This window comes from Ursus americanus, chromosome 36 (assembly GCF_024610735.1).
Source record: "Ursus americanus isolate L20-20 chromosome 36, mUrsAme1.1.p, whole genome shotgun sequence".
Taxonomy (NCBI): Eukaryota; Metazoa; Chordata; class Mammalia; order Carnivora; family Ursidae; genus Ursus; species Ursus americanus.
The window spans coordinates 20,962,934-20,990,902 of record NC_142162.1 but is presented as its reverse complement, the minus strand read 5'-3'; the positions used below and the strand labels follow the sequence as shown (position 1 = coordinate 20,990,902).

The 27,969-nt window shown below is 38.4% G+C and overlaps 1 protein-coding gene across 3 annotated transcripts in view; it reads right to left on the bottom strand.

The window, feature by feature from the left end:
* The window catches only part of CDIN1 (CDAN1 interacting nuclease 1), a 206,722-nt gene that overhangs the window by 77,758 nt on the left and 100,995 nt on the right, over positions 1 to 27,969 (bottom strand). For all 3 annotated transcript variants that reach the window (XM_045815986.2, XM_087859218.1, XM_045815979.2), the window contains 2 exons: positions 19,623 to 19,688; positions 18,911 to 19,016 (listed from right to left, as the gene is read on the bottom strand). In XM_045815986.2, the coding sequence (XP_045671942.1) occupies positions 18,911 to 19,016; positions 19,623 to 19,688 (172 nt within the window). The remainder of the gene's footprint in view (positions 1 to 18,910; positions 19,017 to 19,622; positions 19,689 to 27,969) is intronic.

Genomic DNA, 27,969 nt, shown 5'->3' with positions numbered 1-27,969 from the left:
TCTTTAAAAAAAAAAAAGATATTTAGAACTGGAGCTATTGATAGCACTTCTTCCCATTCCACTGATGAAGAGCTACCATCAGGACTGGCTAATAGAAATCCAATTTACGAGGGCCTGCTCATTTGAGTGCCTTTCAAGATGCACAGGATTGGTAACCCTTCACACTTGCAAACAAATGTCTGCTCTTCCAGGGCAGGACGATTTTAATGTGGTTCCGGGGAAGTCATCACAGCTAGGTCACCTTGAAGATGTGGATAGTAGGGACAGAGGGGTGGGGAAAGCCTATCTGGTAACGCCTCCTGCCAATTGCCCTTGCCTGCTTTTCAATCCCAGTGGAGCACACTTGTTGATAAGCTTTTCACAGAGTAGTATAGGACAAAAAACACAACACAACACAATATAAAGCCGTATTGGGGGAAGGAACTATGTATGCATTAAGAGAATACTGGAGTAGTTTGGGGCCACCAGCTGAAATGCTAGGTAGGCAGAAGTTTCCCCTCCTGGTAGGATCATCTTCCTCTCAAAATGATCTTCCACATCAAAATCCTATGGACACTCTGTGCCACCTACATCACCTGTGCTTCTTTGTCTGGAAATCTTTTGCCACATTAAATGTGCCACTGGTGTTAGGCCAGCAAGGACCTTCATTCCACTTTACACAACTGAGCTGCGACCATATGTTCACCAGGGTTGACTTTTCAACGGCTGTAGTGACTATCACATGCCCTACTTGTACTGGGGATGTCCACCTTTTTAAGTATATACCTACTTCTCACAGAGGGAATTAAGGGTTGACTATTTCAGAGAGCCTAACACTCAATATATTAAGAGGTATTTATAGAATAACAAAAATCTTTCACCTTTTGGCCCTTTTATGAAAAATTTACTGAATGCCTAATATATTTAATATTCAGTAGCATGTGAGAATAATTTTTATGCAACTCTGATAGTTAGAAAGATAGATAACTCAATTATTAGATCATCTATCAAAATATTCAGATGTATAAGAGGCTACTAAAAAGATTGATGACTGAGAAAGTCCACTGATTCTCTAGCCATCATATTCATGCATTTGGCCAGACAACATTTTTCGCTGCCTTCACAAGCAAGCTTCATTACCCATCACTCCACTGAAAAGAGTTTATTATGAGGCTGCCATCTTGGCAAGACTATTATTTAGATGATAAATGCTGAGGGGAAAAAAAAGTGTGTCTACTTTTTTTTTTTTTTTAAGAAAAAAGATGAGCTTTTCTGACAGATAAAACAAACAGCATCTACATTTCTAATTAACTTAAATTTGGCAGATACAAATATAGGTCAGTTAAAGCTATGATGTTATCTTCTGTCTGAATTTTACCCTTAATTTGCAAAATGTAAATTAACTAATTAGAAGAAAAACAGCATGATTAGTGACAAAATGCTTCAGCTGGGTCTTTGCTTCCTGACATTTATGATCAACTATAATGAATTATTGCTTTTTAAAATAATTGATAGAATATATATATTTTTTCTTACCACAATGCAAGAAATTTTACTAAGAATTTATAAAAGAAGGCCAGGAGCCTGGCAAAACAACACAACTTTGTAGTGTACTTTCTGGGGAAAAGATGCATATAGAATGCCATCATATTAGAAACAACTGGGTTAATTTATGCCTGTGTATGTACCTCACGGTGAATTTGGAGGAAAGAAGTGTGTAGAGATTAAGTCACTAATAAGCCCAGTAAAAAGACTGTCAAAACTTAACCCTTTCGCTGTCATCTCAAATGGATTTGCTGTGTACTCAAGCAATTAGTGAGAGCGGAGCATGTGTGCGCGTGTACCCATGCGTGCACCTGCATGCCGGACTGCGGGGTTAAAATGTTACTCGGAGAATGGCTAGAAAAGAGAAAAGGATTTGGCTACTTGCGTTTCAGCAGGAAAACCTGTCATTGTTAAGTAGAATTAATCTATGTAATAGTTAAGGAAAAAGAGGTTCTCAACTATTCCGACGTAGATAAGACTCCACAATGAGAAGTACATCTGCAATGTCAGACATAAGTGTCAATGAAAAATTACATAAAATCCTGAAAGGTCGGGCCTGTGGAGGGGGCCAGGCTTTGGAGTATGGAGTGTGTGTGTGTGTGTGACCAGGCCCTGGGCAGGCAGAGCAGGATCCGGGCTGTCAGTCCTCATAGCACACAAACTTAGAGGTCTAATCTGAATAAGGAATACCAGGAAATTGGAGCTGAAGCCTCTGGAATCCTAGAAAGGAGCTAAATGTGCTTTGTCAGTACTGGGCATTGGTTTCCAGTGACATGACAACATCTGAAAGGGAAGAGAAAATAGAGAAACAATTCAAACAAAGACGTGTGGTGATGTCCAGGGTACTACTGGAGAGTTCAGGTACTATGCAAAATAGGTGAATAGTGAAACAACGAAGTACTGCAAAAATTCAGTCCTAATTTTAGGTTACGTCACTAAATATTTACCTTGGACAAGCGTACCTTAATTTCATTGAGCAGACAGTTATCACATTTGGAAACCATTTGACTAAAATACTGGAATACTCCTTTTTCTCCAACATTATGACAAATACATAAAATCTTCCACAATTTGCAGAGTGCAGTTTAAATGCTAGGAGAATATTGTCACACTTATTTTACACTTACTAGTTGTGGAGATAGCAGGAAAACCTTTCTAAATAGCCACTCTTGATGAAAAGCATTTAGCTTACTACTTTTATATTTTGGAAATTCATTAATGGTAAACATTCTTTCTCTCCATCCTCATCCCCACACTGCTGTAACAGGGCATTAAGAAATAATATGGGTTACTAGTCAAAGCTCCACTTCACAGTAGATAAATCTAACACAGAACATATTCGTACATGACAGAAAATTCTCTTGACAGCTCTCTGGCCTCCACCTAACTCTTCAACCCCTTAACACATTATATCACCTATGAGGTGACTACTTCAAAAGCCACCTAAGATTTACTTTCGTGTAAATTAATTTTGCACTTTGGAGGTAATCCTCAAACATTCGAACACCAATAAATTGTTTCTATCACAAAGATAAAGACTGTAAAACATATTATAGCATAGAGACCTCCTCATTTGTTTCATTTTTCTGTTTCAAGGATTAACAATCTCCACTCACATGTATCATTCTGAAAAGTGAATTTAATTTCTTTTGATTAAAAGCATTAATAGCTCCCACTAAGATTTTTGGCTTGATGGTCACTGAGAAAAGGGACTAGAGAAACTTAAAAAGCAATCATTTATGTTCATTTGGTGTTCATCTGTAAAGGAGGAGAAAGGCAGAAAGAGCAAGGCAGTGTCAGGTACCCAACCGAACTTGGGTCCCTCAGTACTGCAGGAAGGTCAGATCCTTTCAGGGTTGTACTGGCGTGTCAAAATACGTCAACAAACATCACACCGCGGGAAGGAGAATGACCTTTCGGTTCTTTACATTTGGGCTGCCGATGGAGCTTTGGACAGACGATATGCACGAATGGTTTTCCTAGCTGCTTGACAAATGCAACTCCCAAGCTTTCTTTCAAGTGTGATTATTAAAAGCCCCAGGTTTTTACATTTTGGTACAACTTTCTAAACCCATGTAACTCATGATGGAAACTGATGTTAGGTTAACCAAATAATCAGATTCAATGCAACTAGACTAAAATTACTGTGTAATGGTTAAATGCAAGAGATGAAGATTGAGAGTCAATAAATGTAGAAACATTTTTATTCACTCTAATAGTAATACTTTTTGTTCATCAGTTCTCTGAACTTTATTATGGATGTCATTATATCACAGTGCTCTGCTTTCTCTCCCTGTCCATAGAAAAGGGCATTTCTCTACACTCCTCCATGAAAACCCACTTTGTCTATTTATTGTGGATGATTTCTACATCCTGCCTATCTCTGATCCATCACTTGAACTCCTATTCTGCAAGCCAGTTGCCTTTGGGCATCTCTAAACATCACACCTGAAGTTACTGCTAACCTGGATTATTTTCCACTCTCAATTCTTTAACAGCATCAGTATTCTCTCCATACCACCAATATCAAAACCTCAAAGTTATCATTGTACCACACCTGCCAATACAACAACATTTAGTTACTTGCCAAATTCTGTAAATTCTGTCTTTGTCACCTCTGTAAATCTATCTCGTCTTCTTCCATTCCCACCCACCATTATGATTTGGGAATTAATGGAGTATTTCAATACGGACAACTGTGTTAGCAATTGTGTTTCTATCCCCAACTTCTGACTTCTGTCCACTCAAAGCAAGGCTCCCAGAACATCCATCCTAAAGTTAGGTCCTAATCATGCTACTCTTCTATCAAAAAGTCTCCCCTGGCTTTCCAGCTCTATGACCTTGATGTGGGCACTTAAACTCCCTATGCCTCACCTTTCTCATATGAAATGGGGATAAAATACTAGTATCTCCCTCATAGGGTTATTATGTGGAGGAGCGCCTGGGTGGCGTAGTCATTAAGCGTCTGTCTTCGGCTCAGGGCGTGATCCCCGCGTTCTGGGATCGAGCCCCACATCAGGCTTGTCCGCTGGGAGCCTGCTTCTTCCTCTCCCACTCCCCCTGCTTGTGTTCCCCCTCTCACTGGCTGTCTCTCTCTGTCAAATAAATAAGTAAAATCTTAAAAAAAAAAAAAAGGATTCTTATGTGGATCAAAGAGGATAATACACAGAAGTGCTTAAGCCAGTGCCTTGAACATAGCTGGTGCTCAGTGTGAGCTACTTCTGTGATCCATGTACATGTTTTGTTTCCCAATTAGATTGAATTAAACTCCCTGAAGGCAGGATGAAGCTTTGCTTATCTTTGCATGCTCTGAATGCATAAGGAACTTAATACATACCTACTGAACTTAGTCATAGATCTATGCTACTACTGATGGACATTTTGCTAGAGTACGCTGCATTAGGAACAGGTAGTAGTAAAGGTATTCATTTTACATTAAAATAATGAAAGGCAGCTGGAGCTGATCAAAATTTTAGTCTAGTGCCAAGTCAATATGGTCTTATACCTGACCTATGCTCACAACCAATGACTTCATTTTTACCACCTTCATAATCAATATAGAGTGCTCTGCAAGTATTACAGCTGAAGCTGTATCCAGGATGATTATGATAGACTCACATCTACATAAGTTGATGAGCTTTACGAATTAAAAAACTCTCTTTTTGCTAAATAAAGGAATTTTGCATTAATTTTCAATCTATGATCACTTGGAATGAGCTATCAGGGATGCTACAGGACTAAATTTAAAATGTGTAAGTGGTGGTGGTTAGCAAAGCTGCCAGTGATAAAAGGGAAGAAGATGGCAAACAGGAATATATAAAGAGAAGTAGGAAGGGTTAACAGGATGGTTAACCTTGCTGGCAGAAACCTTGTAAGAAAATAAGGATGAACAAAATGGTAAACATCTCAATGTTAGCGATTCAGGTAGGAAAGGGAGTAAAACAAGAGAATGGAATTCATAAATCATAAGTAGACTGAGAATATAAAGAAGAGAGCAAGAAAACAGAAGAGAATCTAATTTGCTTGTGTTAAGTGGAATAAATGGATAAATGGAACTCATAGTGGGAGTTAAGTTTTTATGAGAATATGACTTCCAGGGTCAATTAGAAATGCGAAGGAAAGGATGTTTACCATTGCTATTATGTATCCACACAGGTTTTTGTTTTATGAGAAGAGTATGAGACATGCAAATTGTATTCATGGCTCATTTTCCATACTCTACACGTGTGAGAGGAGAATGAGCAAGGGCAAACTAGGACAACACAGCCTCATCACCTGTAAGTCACCCATCCCAGGGGATTCTTGAATGATACCAAATATGACAAGATGCTCAGAAATGGGAAAATGTGTCTCTTAAATGTAGAGGCAGAGAAAAGTGAGAGAACAGGCATAACTTCCGCAAACAGGGCTCTATCTCACCAAAGATGGCCAGCTCTATGTCAGTCCAAGTGGCAGCAGAAGCCCTTGGTAAGTGCTAATGAAAGATGACTGAAGAAAGCTGCCTTCTAACAACCATACATTTATTATCCAATCTTTCATCTTGGCCATACCAAAGCCTTTCCCTTTGCTGGGCAAAAAATAGTGACTGATAATCCCATTTCAACTCTAAGGATCTGGGGAGAAAGAGACCTAGAGGTATGTTTGAGAGAGAGAGAGAGATCAAAAGAAAGAAACCTGAAGGTTTGCACAATCCTCTCCCATAAATTATTCTATTCATAGTTGATGCTTAAGAAAATTTGTGTATAGTAACAATGAAATCTATAACTTATATAGCAAATAAGTTTACAAGGTTAACATTGAATAAGGCAAACTGCTTACAATGTGTTAAACTATGTGTTAAAAACCATAACTGAGAGCCATCTCCTTGGAGCCAAGATGGGGTAACAGGGACTGGATTTATCCTCCTGCTGGAAATAAATAAACAAACGTTATAGATGATGACAGATGACGACAGCAATGAGGAACAACGCTCCCTGAGTGATGAAAAACAAAAAAGGTAAGCCCTTTGCCCCAGCCCACCTCCTGGAGAGAGTTTTCAGGCTGCGATGTGAAGATGAAGAACCTACGTGAGGCTCAGTGGGTCTCTCTGAGTTGAGGAGATAGAGATGGAAGGATGGGAAGACCAGGCAGGTAGAGTCTATAGAAGAGAATACCAGCAGAAGAGAGCTGCATAGAGAGAGAGAATTCCAGAGACTATCTGTAGGTCTCCCTTCAGTATACAGCAGTACGTTGATCAGTACACGTGTGACCGGAACATTTCTATGATCAATTTGACCTGATTGCCAATTATAGCACTGTTCACTCACAAGAGCAGAACAAATTTTCTTCTCAAGTGCACATGAAACACCAAGATAGCCATAGTCTAGGCCACAAGACAAATCTCAATAAATTTCAAAGGGTGCAAGTTTATTTCTGGCCTCAATGGAATTAAATTAGAAACCGGTAACAGGAAGCTATGTGAAAAATTTTCAAATATTCGGGAACAAAATACTCTAAATGTATCTAGACTATGAATTAAAGAAGAAATGAAAAATTAGAAAGTATTTGGAACAAAATAAATATGAAAACCCAACATATAAAATTTTCTGGAATACAGCAAGCAGTTCTTTGAGGTAAATCTGCAGCACTAAATTCCCTCTCAGAAAAAAAGAATGGTTTTGAATCAATAAACTCAGCCTTCCACCTTAGGAAACGAGAAAAAGAAGAGAAAATGAAAGTGAAACTAAAGAAAAGAAAAAATATATATACAGATTACATTAGAAATCAATAAAAACAAAAAAGAAAAGTAGAAACAATCAATAAAACTAAAAATTCGTTCTTTCAGAAGACCCTTAAATTGATAAACCTCCAGGCAGACTGATCTGGAAAGAAGCTATAATTATCAATATCACAAATGAAAAAGCTGACATCACTACAGACAGATCCTACTGCTATTAAAAGAAAAAGGGAATATTCTGAGTAAGCCTATCCCAATACATTCCACAACTTAGATGAAACGAACATTGTTTTTTGAAAGACACAAAGTACCAAAGTTTACTAAAAAAAACCAAAATAAAAACAAAACCCAACAACTTGAATCATCGTTACATCTATTAAACAAGTCAATTTCATAGTTAAAAACCTTCCAACAACGACAACAAAAATAGGTACAGATGTTTGACTAGGAAATTTTACCTAACAGTTAAGAAATAATAACAAATCTGCACAAACTTTTCCAGAAAATTGAAGAGGGGAAACCTCCTAACTCATAATATGAGCCAGTATTACTCTAATACCAGACAAACACTTAGCAGGAAAAATAAATATCACTCATAAATGTAAAAGAAAAAATTCTTAATACATCTTCAACTAATCAAATCCAACAAAATATAAAAAAGGTATTGTTTCATGACCAAGTGGAGTTTATCCCAGGAATGCAAGGTTGGTATACATGCAGGAATCAATCACTGTAATTCACCATTTTAACCTATTAATAAAAAAAAAATACCCATTTGACCTTAATTGATGCAGAAAAGCCTCTGACAAAATCCAACACCTATTTTTGATAAAGTCTCTCAGCAAGCTAGGAATAGCAAGGAGTTTCCTTGACCTGATACAGAACATTTACAAAAACTTACAGCTAACGTTACTCTTAATGTGAAAGATTGAATGCCTTTTCCCTAAGAAAAGCGATGTATGTTCTCCACCACTATTCACCTTTGTATAGGTGATTCTAGACAGTGCAGTTAAAAAAAAAAAAAAAGCATCCAAATTGAAAAGAGAAGTGACACTGTCTTTATTTACAAGTGACATGGATGTCTATGTAGAAAATCCTATGGCATCTACCAAAAGAGTAAAGTATTAAAATGAGTTTTACGAAGTTGTAGGATGTAAATTAACATACAAAATCAACTGTATTCCTCTATAGTAACAATGAACAACTGGGATTTGAAACGAAAACTATCACTTCTTTCTTTCTTTCTTTCTTTCTTTCTTTCTTTCTTTCTTTCTTTCTTTCTTTCTTTCTTTCTTTCTTCCTCCCTCCCTCCCTCCCTCCCTCCCTCCCTCCCTCCCTCCCTTCCTTCCTTCCTTCCTTCCTTCCTTATTTTGAGAGAGAGCACACATATGTGTGTGCATGAGTAGGGGCAAGAAGCAGAGGGAGAGGGAGAGAGAATCTTGAGCAGGGTCCACACTCAGCATGAAGCCCAGTGTGGGGCTTGATCTCAGGACCCTGAGATCATGACCTGAGCCAAAACCAAGAGTCAGATGCATAACTGACTGAGTCACCCAGGCACCCCCAAAACTATCATTTCTAAAAGCATCAAGCAATATAAAACACATACAGATCAATCTAATGAAAATGTGAGAGATTTGTTACACTGAAAACTACAGGGCATTTTTAAGAAAAATATTAAAAGACCTAAATAAATGGAGAGATACTATGATCATGGATCAGAAGACTCAATATTTTTAAGATATCAATTCTTCCCAAATTGACCTATAAATTCAATGTAATCCCCATCAGAATCCCAATAGGCTTTTTTGGGATGAATTTATAAGATGATTCTAAAATTTATATATATATATATATATTTTTAAGATTTTATTTATTTATTTGACAGAGACAGAGACAGCCAGCGAGAGAGGGAACACAAGCAGGGGGAGTGGGAGAGGAAGAAGCAGGCTCATAGCGGAGGAGCCTGATGTGGGGCTCGATCCCCCAACGCCGGGATCACGCCCTGAGCTGAAGGCAGACGCTTAACTGCTGTGCCACCCAGGCGCCCCTAAAATTTATATATTAATGCAAAGGACCTAGAATAGACAAAAATAACTTTGAAAAAGAAAAATAAAGTTTGATGATTTATATAGTTTCCAAAATATAGCTATAGTGATCAAAATGATAGAGAATTGGTATAGACAAACTGATCAATGGAACAAAATAGAGAATTCAGAAAAAGGCCTACATATAAACGATCAATTGATTTTTGACAAATGTGCAAAGGCTACTTAGTTGAGAAAGTATAGTCTTTACAACAAATGGTTCTGAAGCAATTGCATATCCATATGCTAGAAAATGAGCTTTGATCCACTTATCACACCATATATAAAAATTAACTGAAAATGGATGCTAGACCTAAATGTAAATCTAAAATAAATCTTTTAGGAAAAAAAGGGGGGGCGATCTTTGTGATTTATTTTTTAAAAGATTAAAAAAAATTTTTTTTTTTAATTTTAATTAATCTCTACACCCAACGTGGAGAGCTTGAACTCACAACCCTGAGATCAAGAGTTGCATGCTTTATCGACTGAACCAACCAGGTGCCCCTGTGATTTCTTTAGATCTTTGAATCTTCAAGATTCCTAGATGTGACATCAAAGGCATAGTCCATAAAAGAAAAATTGGTAAACTGTACTTTATTAAAATTAAATTGAAAGCCACTGTTAAGAGAATGAAAAGATAAGCTACAGACTGGGAGACAATATTTCATATCGGACTACATGTCTGATAAAAGACTTATATTCAGAATATTTTTTTAAAACTACCAAAACACAATAAGAAAAGAACTCGAGAAGTGAGCCAAAGACTTGAACAGACAGTTCTCCAAAGAAGACAGGTAGCAAATAAGCAGGTAAAAAGATTCTCACTGTCACTTGTCCTTATAGAAATGCAAATTACAATCACACCGAGGCACTACTACACAACTCTTAGATAGCCTACCGTTAAAAAGACTGAACATAATAAGTGGTGGGGAAGCTGAGCAACAGCTGAAACTATCAAACTGCTGGTGGGAATGTAAAATGGTACAACCACTTCGGAAAACGGTTTAATCGTTTTGCAAAAAGGTAAACATACACTTAACGTATGTCCCAACCATTTCATTCCGAAGTATTTGGCTAAGAGAAATGAAACCATACAAATATTTTTACGTGACTTATCAAAGGAGCTTTATTACTAATAGCTAGAACTAGAAACAACCTAAATGTCAATTAATAGGTGACCAGATAAAAAAATAATGGCATAGCTACGTAAGTGGATACCTCTCAGCAAAAAACAAAACCAAACCAAAGAAAGCCAAAGTACATGCTGTATGATTCCACTTACAGAAAATACTAGAAAATGCAAACTGAATCTATAGTGAGGAAAGCAGATTAGTGGTTACCTGGGTGCAGAGAGAAGTGAAGAGATTGAGAGGAAGGATTCTAAGGAGGCACAAGAACTTTTGTGGTGGTAGGTATGTTGAATATCTCTACCGTGGTGATAATTTTATAAGTTTATATAAACGTATCAAAGCTTGTCAAATTGTATACTTTAAATATATGCAGTTTATGTCAATTATACCTCAATAGAGCTATTTTTAAGACTATTCTTATTTATTAAAACAGACTTGCTTCTTATGTGCAACCAAATGCAATTCAGAAAAAAAAATGAACTCCATTTAAAATAAAAACATACATTTCTTAACAAATGTTCCACAGTACACTTCTCTTCTGAATTCCAACTAGTCTTCAGACAGTTCAGTCAGAATTTGTGAATGTGAACCGTATACAAAAGACTTCTCTAATTCTCTAGATTTCAAATCCAACAATTCAGCGGTTATTATATTCTGGGTGTACTGGAATACATGACAGGCTTTTAAAATAATCCTACAGATACATTTTTGAATATAGAATAAGGGCTTCTAAGAAAGCAACAGAGAACACCTGGACCATTTTTCGCTAACCTTATGGAGGTAAATATCTAAAGCACATATGCTGGAGAGCTTTTTAGATCAGCTCAGTGAACCCATTAACTGAGTAAAGCAGCCTCTTAACACAGATTTCTCACCATGGCTGACAGGAAACTGCCTGGTGGGGCAGAAAGCGCACAGGTGTGAATTCAGAGGGAGATCTGGGTTCGGGTCCCATCCCTGCAATTTACGGCCTCAGGCCTTACTATAAGACCCCCCAAAACAGAGTTGGGGTCCCTACTGACTGACACTCAGCGCCTGTGAAAGTGTTTGCTGACCTGAACCTTTATTCCTTAATAAGGCTTTATTTTTCTCATCAATACTCTGTTGGAAAGCAGAAAGACTACAAATACAAGGGCTGTTTGGCTATTACCTCACCAAGGCTAGGTAAAGAAGAAGCTGACATCAGTGCTGCATGTAGACTGGCATGACCACTTAAAGTTTTCAAAAGAGAAGAAAAACTCCCAAGGTCCAGGCTCTACCCAACATCAATTAAATCAGTTCTCTTATCAGGGATAAGACCCGCATCAGTATTTTTAAAATGCCCCTTATGTGATTTCAATACATGGTGAAGTTTGAGTATCACTGACCTATAACCCTGAGCCATTTTAAGCATCAGTTTCAACCTGATCTCCAATATTCTAGAATAAGTCCAGAAATGGATTCTGTATTCTTGGGCTCCTGACTCTCTCTGTGCTCCCGAGTCACTTCCTATTGGCAGAATCTCTATTATTCTTCCCTCACTCTCTCTGGATGATCATAATGGTTGTATTTCCATCCTTAGAATGACCGACCACCCAATCATTTACTTGTTAGTTTGCTGTGAGGTAACTTTTCCGAAGCATATGTGACTCATATTAATTCCATCTTTTTTTTTTTTTTAAGATTTTTTAAATTTATTTATTCGACAGAGATAGAGACAGCCAGCGAGAGAGGGAACACAAGCAGGGGGAGTGGGAGAGGAAGAAGCAGGCTCATAGCGGAGGAGCCTGATGTGGGGCTCGATCCCATAACGCCAGGATCACGCCCTGAGCCGAAGGCAGACGCCTAACCGCTGTGCCACCCAGGCGCCCCTCATATTAATTCCATCATAGTGGGTCAGCAGAAGAGTCATCCTTTCAACAATTCTTTGGTCCCCTGATTTTGGAAAACTGGTCGATATACTCTCTCTATACCCGTGTGCCCCCCAAATCTTGTGCATGCCTGAAGGCAGTAATCAGATAGGTATCTTTCTGAGAAACTACAACTCATTAATATTTCCTTATATGTCTATTTTCTTTCTCTTTAGTCCTTCAACCCATTCCAGTTATTTAACAAGTGTCTCTTTATTGCAAATATCACTTTAAAAGCCTAAGGAACATTCCTACCCTTATTCAGTTTTGGATTTTAAGTCAACAGTGAAAACAATTAACAACAGCAGACAACGTGAATTCCTTGGTGGGGAAAATTCTTGCATTTCACATTCCAAATGCAGAAAAAAAATGTTATGAGAAGTCATTTTTATAAAAGTACTATATACGCAGCAGACACTTTCATCCTTTTCAAATATTTCAAGGTTACTCCAGCTAATAACAGTGTCAAGTATTTGTCTGGAACAACGGAACATCAATATCTCACAACCATCTCCACCAAAAGAGATGGAAAAGCAAATTATTATATTTTACCTTTAGAGGAGCCCTCTCCAGTGCATTTGCTAATTATTAGTCAATCTGTCTCTTGTTGTTGCTGATGACTACTTGTTAGTATACGGCAGCAGTGCCTTCTGAGGCTGTTGTAATTGAAGGTTTGCAAGAGCTTCTATTGCTGAGGCATATACTCCAACTTAAGACAGATGTGATCAGCCTTGTTTTTAACAGGACTGAAATAACTGGAAATCTGTGATTTGGCTAATTGCAGGCTTCCTGGAAGTATCTTAACACAGGAAAAACTTTGGCCATCCTCTGAAAAAATACCTTCCTTAACTCTAACTGCTAGGCAGCCCCATTCTGAATGCCTCACCTCTCAAGGCAGCACCGACCAGAGAAAGCAATTGCTAAACCATTGAGTAAATAACTAATCTTTAAAATATACTTAGAGGTAAGAACTAAAGTCAAATCAATTCTTGTGGCAGAAGGTATTAGCTTAGCAGTGCCTCTAGGAGTGTAGACTCTCTGGAGCCAAAGGTCCAAAGTTCTGACATATGGAACTCAGCTCTTAATCTTTTCAGTGATACATAAATGTGATCAAGAGCACATTTCCTCTGGTGCTCATTTCCCCTCACATCCTAACACCAGTACAAAAAATGACCTTGGAAGATACATGTATTTGCTTCCTTTGATACTGTTATTTGGAACTGTTCAAGAGTGGTCCATGGCCTGGCCCAAAACTTGAGAGGATTCTACTCTGTACCCCTCTGGTTGTATCCTAATCCATGGGTGAGGATTCTGTAGGACCAAGGGGACATCCCCACTTGCTGTATATTCCCCCAATCCCTATCTAGGCCACATTCCATGTACCAGGGACCTTAGAACTGATCACCTGTTGGCTCCTCCACCAGTCAGGAATACCTGACCGGTGTCCACCAGATTTTGGGCATTTGATGACAGATAAAACATATAGATAAGATGAAACTCAATCTTAACTGGAGGAAGGTGACAAGTAAACAAGAAATTACAGTATTTGACAAATGCTATGAAATTATTAGCAGAACACGGGAGTGGGTACTGAACCCAAGCTTGGAATGCAGGAAGGTTTCCCAAAGAGATGTCAGCCAAGCTGAGTAGTCCAGGAGGAGTTTATCTGGCAAAGAAGGTAAATAAAAATGTCTACTCAGAAGACTTCTACAATACATCAGACAGGGATATACAGGAGAAAAAGACAGAGGGGAACTAATATTGGTTGACTGCCAGGCACTTCGAAAGAGCTTTACATGTATTAAATAACTGATCTTCATGACCACGTGGTCAAGAAGGTATAACTGACACCATTTTATGGAAGAAAACAAAGACTCAGGGACGTTAAGCAAGTTGTTCCTAGTCATGGGACTGGGAAGTGGCATGGCCTGGATTCAAACCCAAGAACAGGAGAGATTCCCTCCATTATTTCAAGGATCACTAAACTGGGAAATCATGTTGAAACAAAACTTTGCCTTGTGCTTGCCAGTCAGTAAGTGTTGATCCTCTGAGAGAAATGAAGAGGTGTATCTACAAAGTGCACTTCAGTTTCTCATGGAGGCCAGAGCGTGCCCGGAATGGCAGCTGAGATTTCCACGTGCTTGATCGGTAGCTGTCGGGCGTGGTGCGCGTGCTGCTGAGCTGCTGTGAAGCTTTCCTCTTTACGGTCACTTAATATTTTCCTTCAAATGGACCCACCTTATCTCCAAACACCGAAAGTGAGCACAGGGTGTCTCCTCCTGATTCTTGGAAAAACCACATATATGTATAGAACCCGTGTATGTAATTTGGCCTCAGATTATAGAATTGCTTTTTTTTTTAACTGTCACAATCAAATATGAAAATATACTTAGTAATATAGGTCAAACTGTCAAAGAACTCACTTTTTGATGATAGAAGTAGAATGAGAAGGCTTCTGGGGTGTTGATTGCACAAGGAAATGTGGTTTTTATACAACTTGTATTTATAGCCCTACGTATATGGGAGATATAAATGCATATACATGTAAATATATATGTATTTTCTTTATAATCATATATATAGCCTTATAAAATTTGGGGCTACATTATGGTCCAAATGCTGCTTCTCAGAGGCGCTCTATTTCCTTTAACTCCACAGAAGTAGAGACCGTAGAGTTTTGAGGAGCTATTTGATCAAAGTTCATACCCGGGAGAGGGGCCTGCACACAGGAGACAGCTTGTGTTCTGTACTCAATGTCTTCGACTTTAGGGAAGGTGATGGCACTGCAAAATTTAATTTTTTCCAAGGTTAATTAAGCCAGGGAAAATTCCTGCAGCTCTGATTACAAAGGAATGAGGGGCACACTATGTATAGTAATTAACAATAGCAATATAAAAGGTAAAGCTCTTTAATAAAGGCTTGTTTTCAAACAAACTGATGTTGATATAAATGTTTATTCTTTCACTCAGATAGGGATAAATAATTTGAAGAAAAGTCCAACCAAGTGAGGAGGGAGAGATGACTGAGGTGGGGCCATTTAGATTGAGTGGTCACGGAAGGTATCCCCGAGGAGGGGACTGTGAGCAGACCCCTGAACGGCGTGAGGAGTTCACCATGTGGAGATTCAAATGAAGAAAACTCCAAGCAGAAGAATTATCCAGAATAAGAGTTCTGAAGTAGAAATGAGCAGTGTAGATTTAAGGAAGGCCCAGAAAGCCAGTGTGGCTGCAGAAGTATAAGAAACGGAGGGAGCCTTAGTTGAAGAGAGAGAGGGGCAGGTGTGCAGGTAACTGAGGGTGGTGGAGAGACAGATCACGCAGGGCTCTGAATGTCCTGGGAAAGAGTTTGGATTTTATTTGAAATATGAGGGGAAGCCACTGAGGAGTTTAGAGCAGGAAGCAATACAATCTGATTTGTATTTCCCAAGAGTCTCTCTGGCCAGGGTACGTAAAACGGACCACAGGAGTATAAAGGTTCACTTCTGGAGACCAGTTTGGAAGTTACAGCAACAGTTCAAGAGATGATGACAGATAGTGAGGTGATGCCAGGGAAGAAGGTGATACTGACACATGATGTGACACATGACAAAGATGGAACTGAAAGGACTTTCTGGTAGGTTGGTGGTGGGTTGGGGTTTTGGCTTGAGTATTTGGGCAAATTGTGGCACCATTAGTTGGGCTTGGGAGGAAATGGGGGAGCCACAAGCCTGGGGAGGAAAATCAAGGTTTAATGTTAGACGTGTTAGGTCTCAGATACCCACTGGATATCCAAGAGGAGATACTGAGTGGACAGCTGGATAAATAAATTTGTACTCAGCGGAAATATTAGGGCTGGCAGCAAGAATTAGGAGATACTATTACAGAGATGGTGTATAAAGCCATAGTCTGTAATGAAATCTCCAAGAGAGACACCCGGAAGTGAATGTAGTTAGCAAAGGGAAGAGGGCTGAGCACCGAGTTCCAGGGCCCAGCTCCAGTGTAGAGCTGGGAGGAGCAAAAGCCAGCAAAGCAACCTGGGTATGCTGTTGGGATGGCAGGAAGCAGCCCAGAAGAGTGTCTCTCAGAAGTCAAGAAAAGATGTTTTAATAAAGAGGTAGGGCATGATCAACTTTGTCAAAGTTGCTGAAAGGATGAATAAGAATATCCACTTACAACAAAAAAGGAAACTCCAGTAGAAACATTAAAGTAAAAACTAAGGACTCTTCAGTTATTTATGTGAGAAAATGGGCTTATACAAAGTAATGATTCTACAAATATTAACTGAACAGTCTTATTGTAAAATCCAACATTTAATCTAAAAATAGTGTGACAATTTGGGAACAGTGTTTATGTTAACTAGAGGCTTATCACACAAATAAAGCAATTAGCCCAGATGCCAACCAGCCAAGGCTACCTACAGGTGGAGAGATGATTCCTCCACTCTGAACAATTTCAGCAACTACTGTGTGAGTTGTGTTGAGGCAAAATATGAAGAGTAGGATACCATACTTTCATAAATAGGCTAAGTTCTCCTGTCAAAATGCCCTATCACTGCTAAGTCTGTATCACTGTTATAATCAAAATTTTATATCCAAATAAATGCCTCTACGTTCTGTTTTGAATGTCACCACTACTTCCATTTCTTGGCCTCTCTGCAGACATTTGGTAAAACTACTGAATTCTGTGTAGATTATTTCCTTCTTGGATGATCTGGAACATTCAAAATCAAGGCTGACTTTCCCTTATCGTGCAATATACCCTGAATGAATCATGCCCAGGAGCTGGTACGTATTCAAAGGACATGTTTAGGGAATGTAAACCAATAGTCATGTAAGTAAAACATCATTAGAACAGAACAAGTAGCAAACAACAAAATAATCTAAAATCCAGTCCAAAGGAAGCTGTATTAAATTATCCATTGCTTAGATCCCCTCCAGCTGGGTCAATAATGCATAGGAGTCCAATTACTGACTAGATTATTTATTCAGCCTCTAAAATAGTGAGTGCCAGGCACATAGTAGGCACTCAATAAATACTACAGTTGTTTCAGAAAAAAAAATACGATTTTAATTTTCAAGTAAGCTCTACTCTTTGGAATTCAATTTGTAATTGTTCTTCATAAAAGACATGACCAGTACCAAAGTGGGGGCACCGTCTCAGTGCATAATGGTTTTGTTTATTAGTAAAGTTAAAAATGCTTTAGCAACCTAAACTTACACAATTTGATTTTCTTGTCATTGCTTTCCCTATGCCATCAAAGATGATGCTTTCTTTACTATTTCAAACTCATAAAATTGCTAAAAATCTAAAATTCAATTTGCCACATTACTGCTAATTTGAATAATGGCTGAATAAAAGATAGGGAACGCTGAAGCAGCATTGATTTCTAAAACATTTTGCACTTTTCTCCTCCATCCCTGTAAAGTAAAGCTCGGATGCTACGCACAATTACACAAGAAAATCAAGAAAGCCATTACATTCAGCATTTTGTCAAGATCATTGTTACCATGGCAAAAAGTGGGCTTAGTTTAGCACAGCTGCTACGGACGAGGTCTGCTGGCCTTTTGTAAAGCTGAGCAACAATACAATACCAAATTTTGTAGCCTGTCACTGTTTTGGTTTTGGTTTTGTTTCGTTTTCCCCAGGATAAGACTATTGTGCACGGATGCTACTGTCTCATTCCTTAATGATCTGGGCCAGTGTCATCTTACTATTGTATTCTTACTGTTGGCCATGACTGAGGAGCACAGTTAATCTAGAAAGGTTACCCCCTGCCCTACCTCCTGTTCCAAGGGGAAAAACAATGCACGGTGTGAAAACGTGGCGCTACAGTAACAGAAAAAGCCAAAGTTGCAACAGTTGTACTACAAATGACAACAGAGATGCACTGGAAAGGGCACGAGTTTGGGAGCGAGAAAGACGAATGCATGACGACTAACCATATTATTATTATTTTCTCTCTGAGAATCCGTTTTCTGTAAAATGGGGGGAAAAGTAACTTCCTTGTGAGGATTAGCTGAGAGAATATGAAGGCCCAGGCAATGCTGCGAATTCGATGATAAAGTATCCTCCCCTCCAACCCTTTCCATTAATCGATGGGATTTCCATGCCTTCAGGACTGTTGACTGAAGTTGGGAGGTAAACTGTTTTTCTGTTGGAAGGCAAATCGCTTTGATCTTTCATATCATTTGGATACTTTCCTCAGAGAGCTGAGGATAAGATATTTTTAAGGGTCTGAGAGTAAGCATAAATTTCACATCCAAAGAATAAAAAGTTAGTGTCAATATCATAATACAGGCACCTCACCTTATTATTTCTATTTTAAGTGCTACCCGTATTCTCGCCGTAAAGCGGAAAATGGGAGTATATACTAATTTTGACCTTATGCAGAGATTTTTAGTTTTAAAAAATGAAGCAGCATTATGAAAGCAGAGGAGTTTAAATTATCTGAAATGAATACATTAATCAAGTCTCTGTACTTACCAGAAACAAAGGCTACTAGCATTTTTACCAGCTAAACAAAACATTTTTTCTAATGAGATTTCAGCCGAGTATCGTTTATCTTAAGAGAAAAATAATGGGACCTTACCTATTCCAGTAGCTCCAGAACTGGTCATGCAGGTAGGCATGGTGGCTACATTCATCACCAAAGGAGGCTTTGCTTTCAATCCAGTGAATTATGTGCCCTTCTACAGCTAAGGGACAAAGCATTACTAATACAGAGCAAAGAGAAGGGAAGATTGGAAATACTGAACTCTGTCTAGGCCTCTCTGTGCTCCCCATTAATGAGCGGAGGCTCAGCCGTCACTGTCTTCGATGGATGTAACTATTAAACGGCACATCGTCTATGTTCCTTACAAAGAACATTTGTGCTATAATCAGATCCCTTTCATTTTCCTCGTCATTTTCAAAAGTCCCCCTCCTATTCTGACACTGCCTCTGCAAGTGCACAAGTAACACGAAAGCAAACCCAAGTAAGCCAGACCGGCTTTTCAAAGGAACCACGTGGAAAAAATTCAGAACTTAGAGAAATGACTTAGAGAAAATGGCACCCAAAATGTCTTCAGAAGACATGTTTATTTCTCAAATAGATGTAAATGTTTTTAAGGCAGAGATTTCTTCTGGACCTACTATTTTCTGCTAGTCTAAAATAATCTTTTCCAACAATTTCACCCATTTAAAGCTAATCTACTCTGGTAACATTTGCTAATATTAACAAAAAGAAAAAAAAAATAAATCTACGGAGAACGCTCATCCCCTTTCGCTATGAACAAATGCGTAAGAGAGTTTTAAGGACTTACCAACTGGCACTTGTAAAATAAAGTCTGGTGTTTTGTCATAACCCTTTGCACGGAGCTGATCTTCATCTACGGGAAGAACAAATACTATTACTTATAACAGTGTTCCATTAACAAGACAGCAATATAATTGCTTTTCTTTCTTTAAAATGTGTAAAAATTACTAATGCAGTCATACATATCTTTCTTATGCATGCAATGCTGTGTCAGAATAAATGAACTTTCTTAACAAACCTGAAGCATAGATATAAAAATGCCTCTTTGTCCCTTCTGCATTTTTATGTCTTTATTATAAATATCATTAATTCAAGCTGTCATATGCCACCTTTTTTGGAATTGAAAATACTCAAAATAATGAAATATACTTACTGATTAAAAGGAAAGGCTTTCACCACTGTGAATATCACTAATGTTATCAGGCAATATTGACAATTTACAGTGAGGCACAAGCACAGTGGCCTTTACAGTTATAAAACAAATGTTTTCATTAAAGCAACTAAGAAAGTTTAGTTTCAATTAGTAAAACTATTCCTATACACAAGAACACAGAGAGGGACAAGGACAATGAGATCACTACAGAGAATTAATTGCCCTGCTTAATTCCTTTGGTATGCTATTGTTTCTGGCATTTACCAGAGTTTTACAACTAACAATATGTAATTCTGAAAAGCAAACACGCTTTGAGATTTTTCTCTAAGTCTGTTCGATTTCCTGATCCTCTGTAAATATCAATGATCCATTCAGAAGGAAAGGAGGCAGGAAACAGGGAGCTTGACAAAGTTGGTAAAAACTAGCAAGGTGCTTGGTTTTAAAAAAAAATCTTCCAATATTTTCTAAATGCTGTCCTTGACTTCTAATGGCATTACAATGTGATTTCTGAAATGAGGAGTTCTCCATTAGATTTTGGAGTGACCTGGTCATTCAATTCCAGACATGGCTTTCTGTCTTCACCCAACCTCAACTAATGGCCCAACCAAGTAACAAGGAAGGCTGTGTGGTCTCTTAACACCTACTGGGCTGTTGACATTGTCATGCATCCCATTCGCCTTCCTGCATCACCTTTGATTAAAATTAATGGCCCATTCCCAGTGTTGGGTAGCTTATTTCCAATCCATTTGTCAGCCCAAGACAGTGGTTTCATGGCCAATGTTCAGAAACTCTGTTTTAGAACACTCTTGTGTACATCTTGCAAGGTCAGCATTTTAAACGTAAATAACCTTTTAATGACAAGACATAGTTAAACTAGATATTTAAGTGAAATTTTGTTAAAAGTGGATGTCCTTTATCCAGACTTTGGAGGATGGATGCCAGAATTAAGAACAATCTCCCCTCCTTGAAGTATAAAAAAATTTAAGTTAACTATTGAGATAAGGAAATACAAATTTAAGTAATTTTACTTTAAAAACAAGAGAATTCAGAAAACTGGACTGCAGATGAACAAGCCTGAAACAAATTTCTATCCTCTCTATACACTGGCCACTACAAGAATATCTAATGGAAAAGACATTTATTAAAAGCAACTCAAGCGCCTTGAGCTGATGTTTCCCATAGCTGATGAACAGTTTTAAAAGCTGGGTTGACATTAAAAAACAGAGACTAATATTTTATTAAAACTATCCTAGCTTGATCAACCTTTGCAGATGTTAGAATCTGTTTCAGTAAGAAAAATGATGATGTTTCTGACAGCAGTTCAAAACAAAATTTCAAAGGTCACCAAGCTATCAAAATGCACATACTAAACCCCCTTTAAAGGCAGATGTTGCACTCCTGTTCACTGCACCAAAATTACCAACACAATACCTACAATTTAAATTCTGCCACTCACGTAATGTGAACAAAACAAAACTTGGGCAGAAAACATCAGGTGAGGCTAGGGAATCTTTCCATCTTTCAGTGGAGAACTTCGAGGTATAACCATGTACTTTCTCACTCCACCCTCTCTCCCTACCCCAACTCTCTCTCTCTCTCTCTCTCAGTCTGAAGTTGATCCAATAGTAACTGTACCCAAACGATAGCTTCTAGAAGTCTGTGTCACCATTAGTGACATAACATTTTTTTTTTTTTAAATAAAGAGGTTATTCCACACATTTGAAACGCCGTGGGTCTCTTCTCCACTCTTTTATTTACTAAACTCTCACTGCCTTACCATCCCTGTTTCAACCTTCACGCTGTTACTTTCATCCTAGATTTACTAAAAAAGAAGGAGGGGCAGTGTGGGCAAAGTTTAGAGGAAATGACAGCACAAGTGTAGGGAGTAGTATTAAGAGCAGGCGGGCTTGCTCACCGGGTTTAAGCCCGAGGAGAAGTTTCTATCATGGCTCATGCCACTGGGAGATTTTTAAGGTCAGTCCCATCCATCTGGTGTGATTTCCTGGCCTCTGTATTATGCTCTTTTCCTGGCCCCCAGACCTTGAAAAATTCCTTACCACAAAATCATTATCCAAACCATTGGGTATGGATTTAAAATTCGGTTGACCATCTTGTCGGGGCTCCAACTCCATGATCTAAAGGGTATGGCTCCATCACTAGCTCACACTACTTCCTTTCTGTTCATTCTGTCGTCATTCCCTTGTCTTACTGTGCTTACTCCCTGTTCCCCACATACTGGGTGCAGAGTATCTGCTCTGAAGACAGGAACTGTTTCCTTTTCATTTTTTAGAACCTATTCATTGCCCCACTCTTACCACCAACGTATGCTTTGTATTTAATGCTCAAATGGTTAACTGAATAAAATACAACTGCATTTTAAAGAATACCCATGCCTTCTACAAAGCCTACCTAGACTGACTTAATAATTTTCTTTCCTGGTTTAATTTCTCATTAATCAACAAGGCACAGGGACAACAAATGTGGCCCAAAGTTCAAGGTTTTATTTGATACCTTCTACTGCTATCCTTCATCCTGGGTCCCAACTGTTTGCTCTGAGGTTCATCTCAATCATCAAAGAAGGAACTGCATCCCTTTCCTTAATACTCATGGGAAGTTTTCCTACTTTTTTTCTTTGATCTGCGATATTTTAGATAACATTGGCATTATCCACTCCTGAAAGTATGGGCAGAATTCCTCCAGACAATAATCTGGGCCTGGCTCTATGATGGTGGGGCAGCTCTTCCGTTACCTTTCCCATTTCTTTGATGGCTACCAATCTGTTTAGATTTTTCTCTTCTAACGGTCAGTTTTGCAATTTATATTTTCCTTGAAAATTATACACTTCATCGAGGTTTTTATAGCTCTTTCTACATATTGGAGCCAAATGGTTACTTAGGATTCTTTGAACTTCCCAAGTAGAAAACTGGATGTTTCAGTAACCTAATATTTTCTTTAAGAAAAAAAAAAAAAGGATCAGAATTAAGGGGAAAAAATAAGAATAATATTAGCTAGAAAGGGCAAAAAAGAGCAATAGCAATGTTTTAGAATAGAGCTTTTAGTATAACTTCCCAGAATGTTGGGGATCAATATGAAATCAATCTCCAATCCTGTATAACCATCTTATTCGGTGAACATAGCAAATATGAAGTAAGGCTCATATTTAAGGTGTATGTTAAAAACACCCAATATATTTCATAACTACTAAGCTTGTTGATGTCACAGTTCAAGTGTTCATTATCAAAATTAACAGAATATTCTTGCTTAAAAGCGGACCTCTTAGCCTCGAGATCTACAAAGATGTGGGATTTTTAGATAATGTGTGTGACTCATGAAACACAGTATTTCTGAACTTGTAAAGTCTTAGAGATTGCTAGTCCAATATTCCAACTTACACATAAGTGGCCCAGAGGAGTGAGGTGACCCACCATGACCTAGGCCTCTTGGATAGATGAAGATACAGACAAGAGCCTACATCAACCACACTCTAGTTTGTCCCAACAAACCACATACCACTTTTAATTATGGCAAATATTTAAATTTGATCGTGTGTGACATTTATGAGGTAGTGAAAAAATTTTTATTCTCCTCCTAGAGGATCTTGAAACACAGGAGGGGTGATGGCCATCTGTCCAATATTATTTAGGTGACATGTGCCTAAAGAGGAAATGAACTAGATAATCTCTTGATTTCTAGCATTTCAATGGCCCTCTCTCCAACTGAAGTTTAAAAAAATCAATGAAACTGCATCCAGAGATAAAACTGATGTTAAATTTTTTAAAAGCAACCCAGTTCTTCATTTATTTTTAAGTTGTCAGGCCTGCCTTTGGAGGGCATTTAAGAAAGGAATTACACATACGTAAAGAACACTGTGAAAGTTTAATTTCTCCGGCCTTTTAATTACCCTCTCCTCTAAATGCCCCAAAATATCCAAAGCAATTAAGTACTAATTACACAATTTCTTTTTCTAAAATAAAGGGCTGATTTTGAGTCAGAGAACAAAACACATCTGAAACTAGTTAACATATACTTAAGAATCATAGAAGGGCATGAAGACTACCAAGGAAAAGTTTGAGGTTTTCTTTTGTTTGTTTTATAAAAAGGCTTTAAATTTTTAAGAAATAGTTTTTCCCAGGAAAATTACGCAAAATTCCAGTTCAAGACATCTGAAAATGAAAAGTAACATTCTGACGTGGCCTTTTATCTATGAATTTGTCAAAAGGTTTCTAAAATGCTGGGTTAAAATACATTGTACAATGAAAAGAATCTTAACACCTATTACATTTCTACTAAATTGAGGAAAGGCAAAGGATATACTTAAACACAAATGAAAACTACAGTGTATCTTTTCTACTCTACTATTTTGTTTTTCTGTGTTTTTTGTTTTTTTCCCCAAAACACTGTCTCATTCAATACCTGGAGCTATGACTTTCTTATCCGTATTTTTATGTTCTCTAAGAGGGAGTTTCATAGTCTTTTCTACCCAATTTAAGAAGTCAGCAAGGTTTCAATAATAGATGTTACTACGATATGCATACTACGGGCAAAGGTACACAGAACAGATATGCATTTAATGGGGAGACCCACAGCACAGATAAATGAAATCTTTAGAGAACCCCAAATTTCATTACAGCCATTAGTTTCAACCTCTTCCCCCAAAGCCTCTTATCAAAGCTACTAATAAGGAATACAACTGACTGCTCTGACCTTGTCTTTTGCTTATGTCTTTAGGGGACAATACTAGTGAAAATTGAAGTGCCCTGAAGATAGGAAACAAATGGGAGGTCACAAAGCCGGGACAGTACAAAGTGGGGCTGAGCAGGCTGGTCCCTGCCGACTGGTGGCTGTGGAGACAGGAGATATGAATATCAACAACAGAATATATTCTGTATTTTACACCACATTCTAAATTCTTTGGATTGAATGCCACAAAAGAAGAGACATATCAGAATGGTAGAGTGAAAAGGGCAAGTCAGTAGAAAGGCACCGGCTGGGGCCAGTTTCCACTAAACAGAACAAGGGCATTGGATGAAACACTTTTCAGCTCCCAAATTCTGAGGAATGGCTGAATGTTAGCCTTTGCGGAAGTTTTTTTTAGCTGTCATCATTGATGTCAGACCCTTTTGCAGGGCCAGCTCCATCTGTCCCAGAACCAATCTCAATGAAGAAAGGAATATTAGCAGTTCTGAGACACAAAAAGGATCTTCTACACACACACACACAACACACACACAAACACCCCCCCCCCCAGAAGCCAATCGCACAATAGATTTGACTCCCAATGCCTTTTGGTCATGGGGACTAAAGCTCCAACCTGTAATTAATTTTCTGTGGAGTGAGATATTTGATTTTTTTGGTCCTGCACCCCATTCTGTCTGGCATTGCCATCCTACTCTCACGATATGATTCTGGTGAGTGACCAATAACGTGACCCCAACCATCAGCCTCCAGGGTGGACACGTGTAGCTGATTAGAGCCCTTCCTCAGATTCATTATGGGGCAAAAGAGAATCACCAACTTGTCTCCAGGACTAAGAAGCCTAAGGAATAAACAAACTAGCAACTACCAGGGATCATCTTTATTGCCTAGGAATGAAGCCAACATGGAAAATAGCAGAACACAAGAGGGATAAAAGAGAGATTGATGACATTTTTTGTCTTCTGGATTCTATACACCAGAAGCAAACTTCTCTCCTTTGGACTTTCCAGATATACATCCTTGAGTACGGGTATAATTTAGTTTGACTTGATTTTTGTCACAACCAAAGGGGTTCCAATATCTCGTCAAGTGGCCAGGAAAGCAGACAATCAGCAGACATGAGTTATCCAACCAGAGCCATGAGGAGGGAAGGGCCCAGAGCAGAAAGACTACCATAGTAAAGTGGACAGGATAACCTGTCATCAAGGTTCCAGAGTATGTTGTCTTCTAGCAGCATACATGTATCCATGGTTCTTTCTCTTGATCTCAGGGAGAAGTACACACAAGCATATTCAATAAAGAGAGTAAGATAATCCCACAGCATGACAATTTCCTTAGGAAAGAAGGACCCGATTCCCCACATCCCATTTCCAATATCATATTCCCATTATTCTGAACACTGTATCTTATTTTTAACCTTCAGAGAAGTAGGAATTTAAATACTTGATACCTTATGAAATACCCAACCATGTCATTTCCCGTTAGCCTATATAATCATGTTATATTTCTAGTCTCTTATTCTCCACTGCTAACATCTGCACATAAACACAACCTTAGCACTCTAAATCTCATCTGTTCCCACTGCCTGTTCTTCACCTGAAGTCATAATCCCCCGTTTGTCACATCATAATCACTCCCCCAACAAAGCACTACTGCTTCAGGTGGGGAATAAAAGCAGGAGCAGATGAACTCTTAGAAACAAAGATCCTAATTTTTTACAGCAAGGGACATCCCTCACTAAGCCTTCCTGGCTTTACAGATTATACCGTCCTGGAGTCCCGCAGAGTTATACACGAATGCTAGAAAAGTGCCCGTGTAAAATATGCTGGTTTCTTGTAAGGCAAGACCAAACACGGACGGTGAGGCAGAGAAAAAGCAACTGCCTCTCAGGTGTCACTCAAAATAATTGTTAGCTTCTACTAACAGGGCAACATTCACTGGAAAGAATACAGTATCTCCAGAGCCATCCTTATTAAGCTAAATGTAACAAGAATTTGCACCAGACAGCGGCTGTGGAAGGCACTAATGAAAGTCCCTCTGACCTGGAGACATGCCAGCCCATGGAGGACGAACAGTTTGTCTCCAGTCTCTGGGACAAGCTCTTTCATAGCCTCTGACAGTGCAAACAGTCTTGTTGTCTTCTTACTATCACTATTTTCCTTTCCTCCCTTCCCTTTTGTCCAAAGTTCCTCTTTCCCCTGAGAAGGTGGTAAGAGGAGAGGGTGGGCATGGAAGAGACAACAAAACATGGTCTCATTAATTACTGGAGAGATGAAAATCAAAGCATCTTCACCAGTAATTGAAATACATTTTCTATTTTGTTGATACTAGAAATGGAATGAACCCTTAGCAGAGGGGATAAGGATGATCACAATACTTGTTGGTCGATTTAAAGTTTAAGAAAGATTCTTTGTGCATCTATCTACACCTAGGAGTGGGTAGCAGGCTCTTCACTTTTTCTCAGACTTTAAATGCTGATCAAGAAATGTTACTTCTATATTACTATCCTTGGAAAGAACTGACATGAACTTACCTGAAACTTAACTGAAATTTTCCTGCAAGGCTTCATGTTTGATTCAACTTTTATTTTTTTAATCCCTAATGGTGCCTGCCCGAAGTAGGTACCTAAAAGATAATCTGTCTGCTGAACCAACAAAGGAAAAGACTGGTTAGCACAGTGGTAAGATAACCAAGCTAATGAGCTCAACTGACCAGCCTAGAAACACATGGTGACGGGAGGGTGCTGGTGAGAGAGCAGGTAAGTGAGTAAAATTCCATCACCGCTTCAGGAAAAGTAGCTTATGAGCCAGTAGCATTTTCTTACATGTAAAGGGTGGCTACTGATTTTTAGTATAATCTATATCTTTCTTTCAAAAGTTTAATAGAAGTAGTACAACAACAGCCTTGAATATATTCATTTTCATTTTCAAGACCATCAAGTGAAGAGCTACTGAGATGCACTAGAGATGGAACTGTAGTCTTACTGCGTTGGACAAGGCAACAGTGTGCATCACTGAAAGCATCCGGGGGGGACAAAATGCTTACCATCATCTTCACGCTAACTAGTGTAGAAAATATGCTCAACAAGAATTAGTTGAAAAGAATGCATGAATAATAAATAAAAGAATTACAAGAACTCTGAGAAATTGCTAGAAATTGAAAGTATACATTGGTTGACAGCTTATCTCCCTACTAGACCATAATTCCACAAAAGCAGGGACTTCATCTGACTTCACGTTTAGTTCCGAATAAATAGTACCTAACTCAGTAACTTATTTTTGGAATA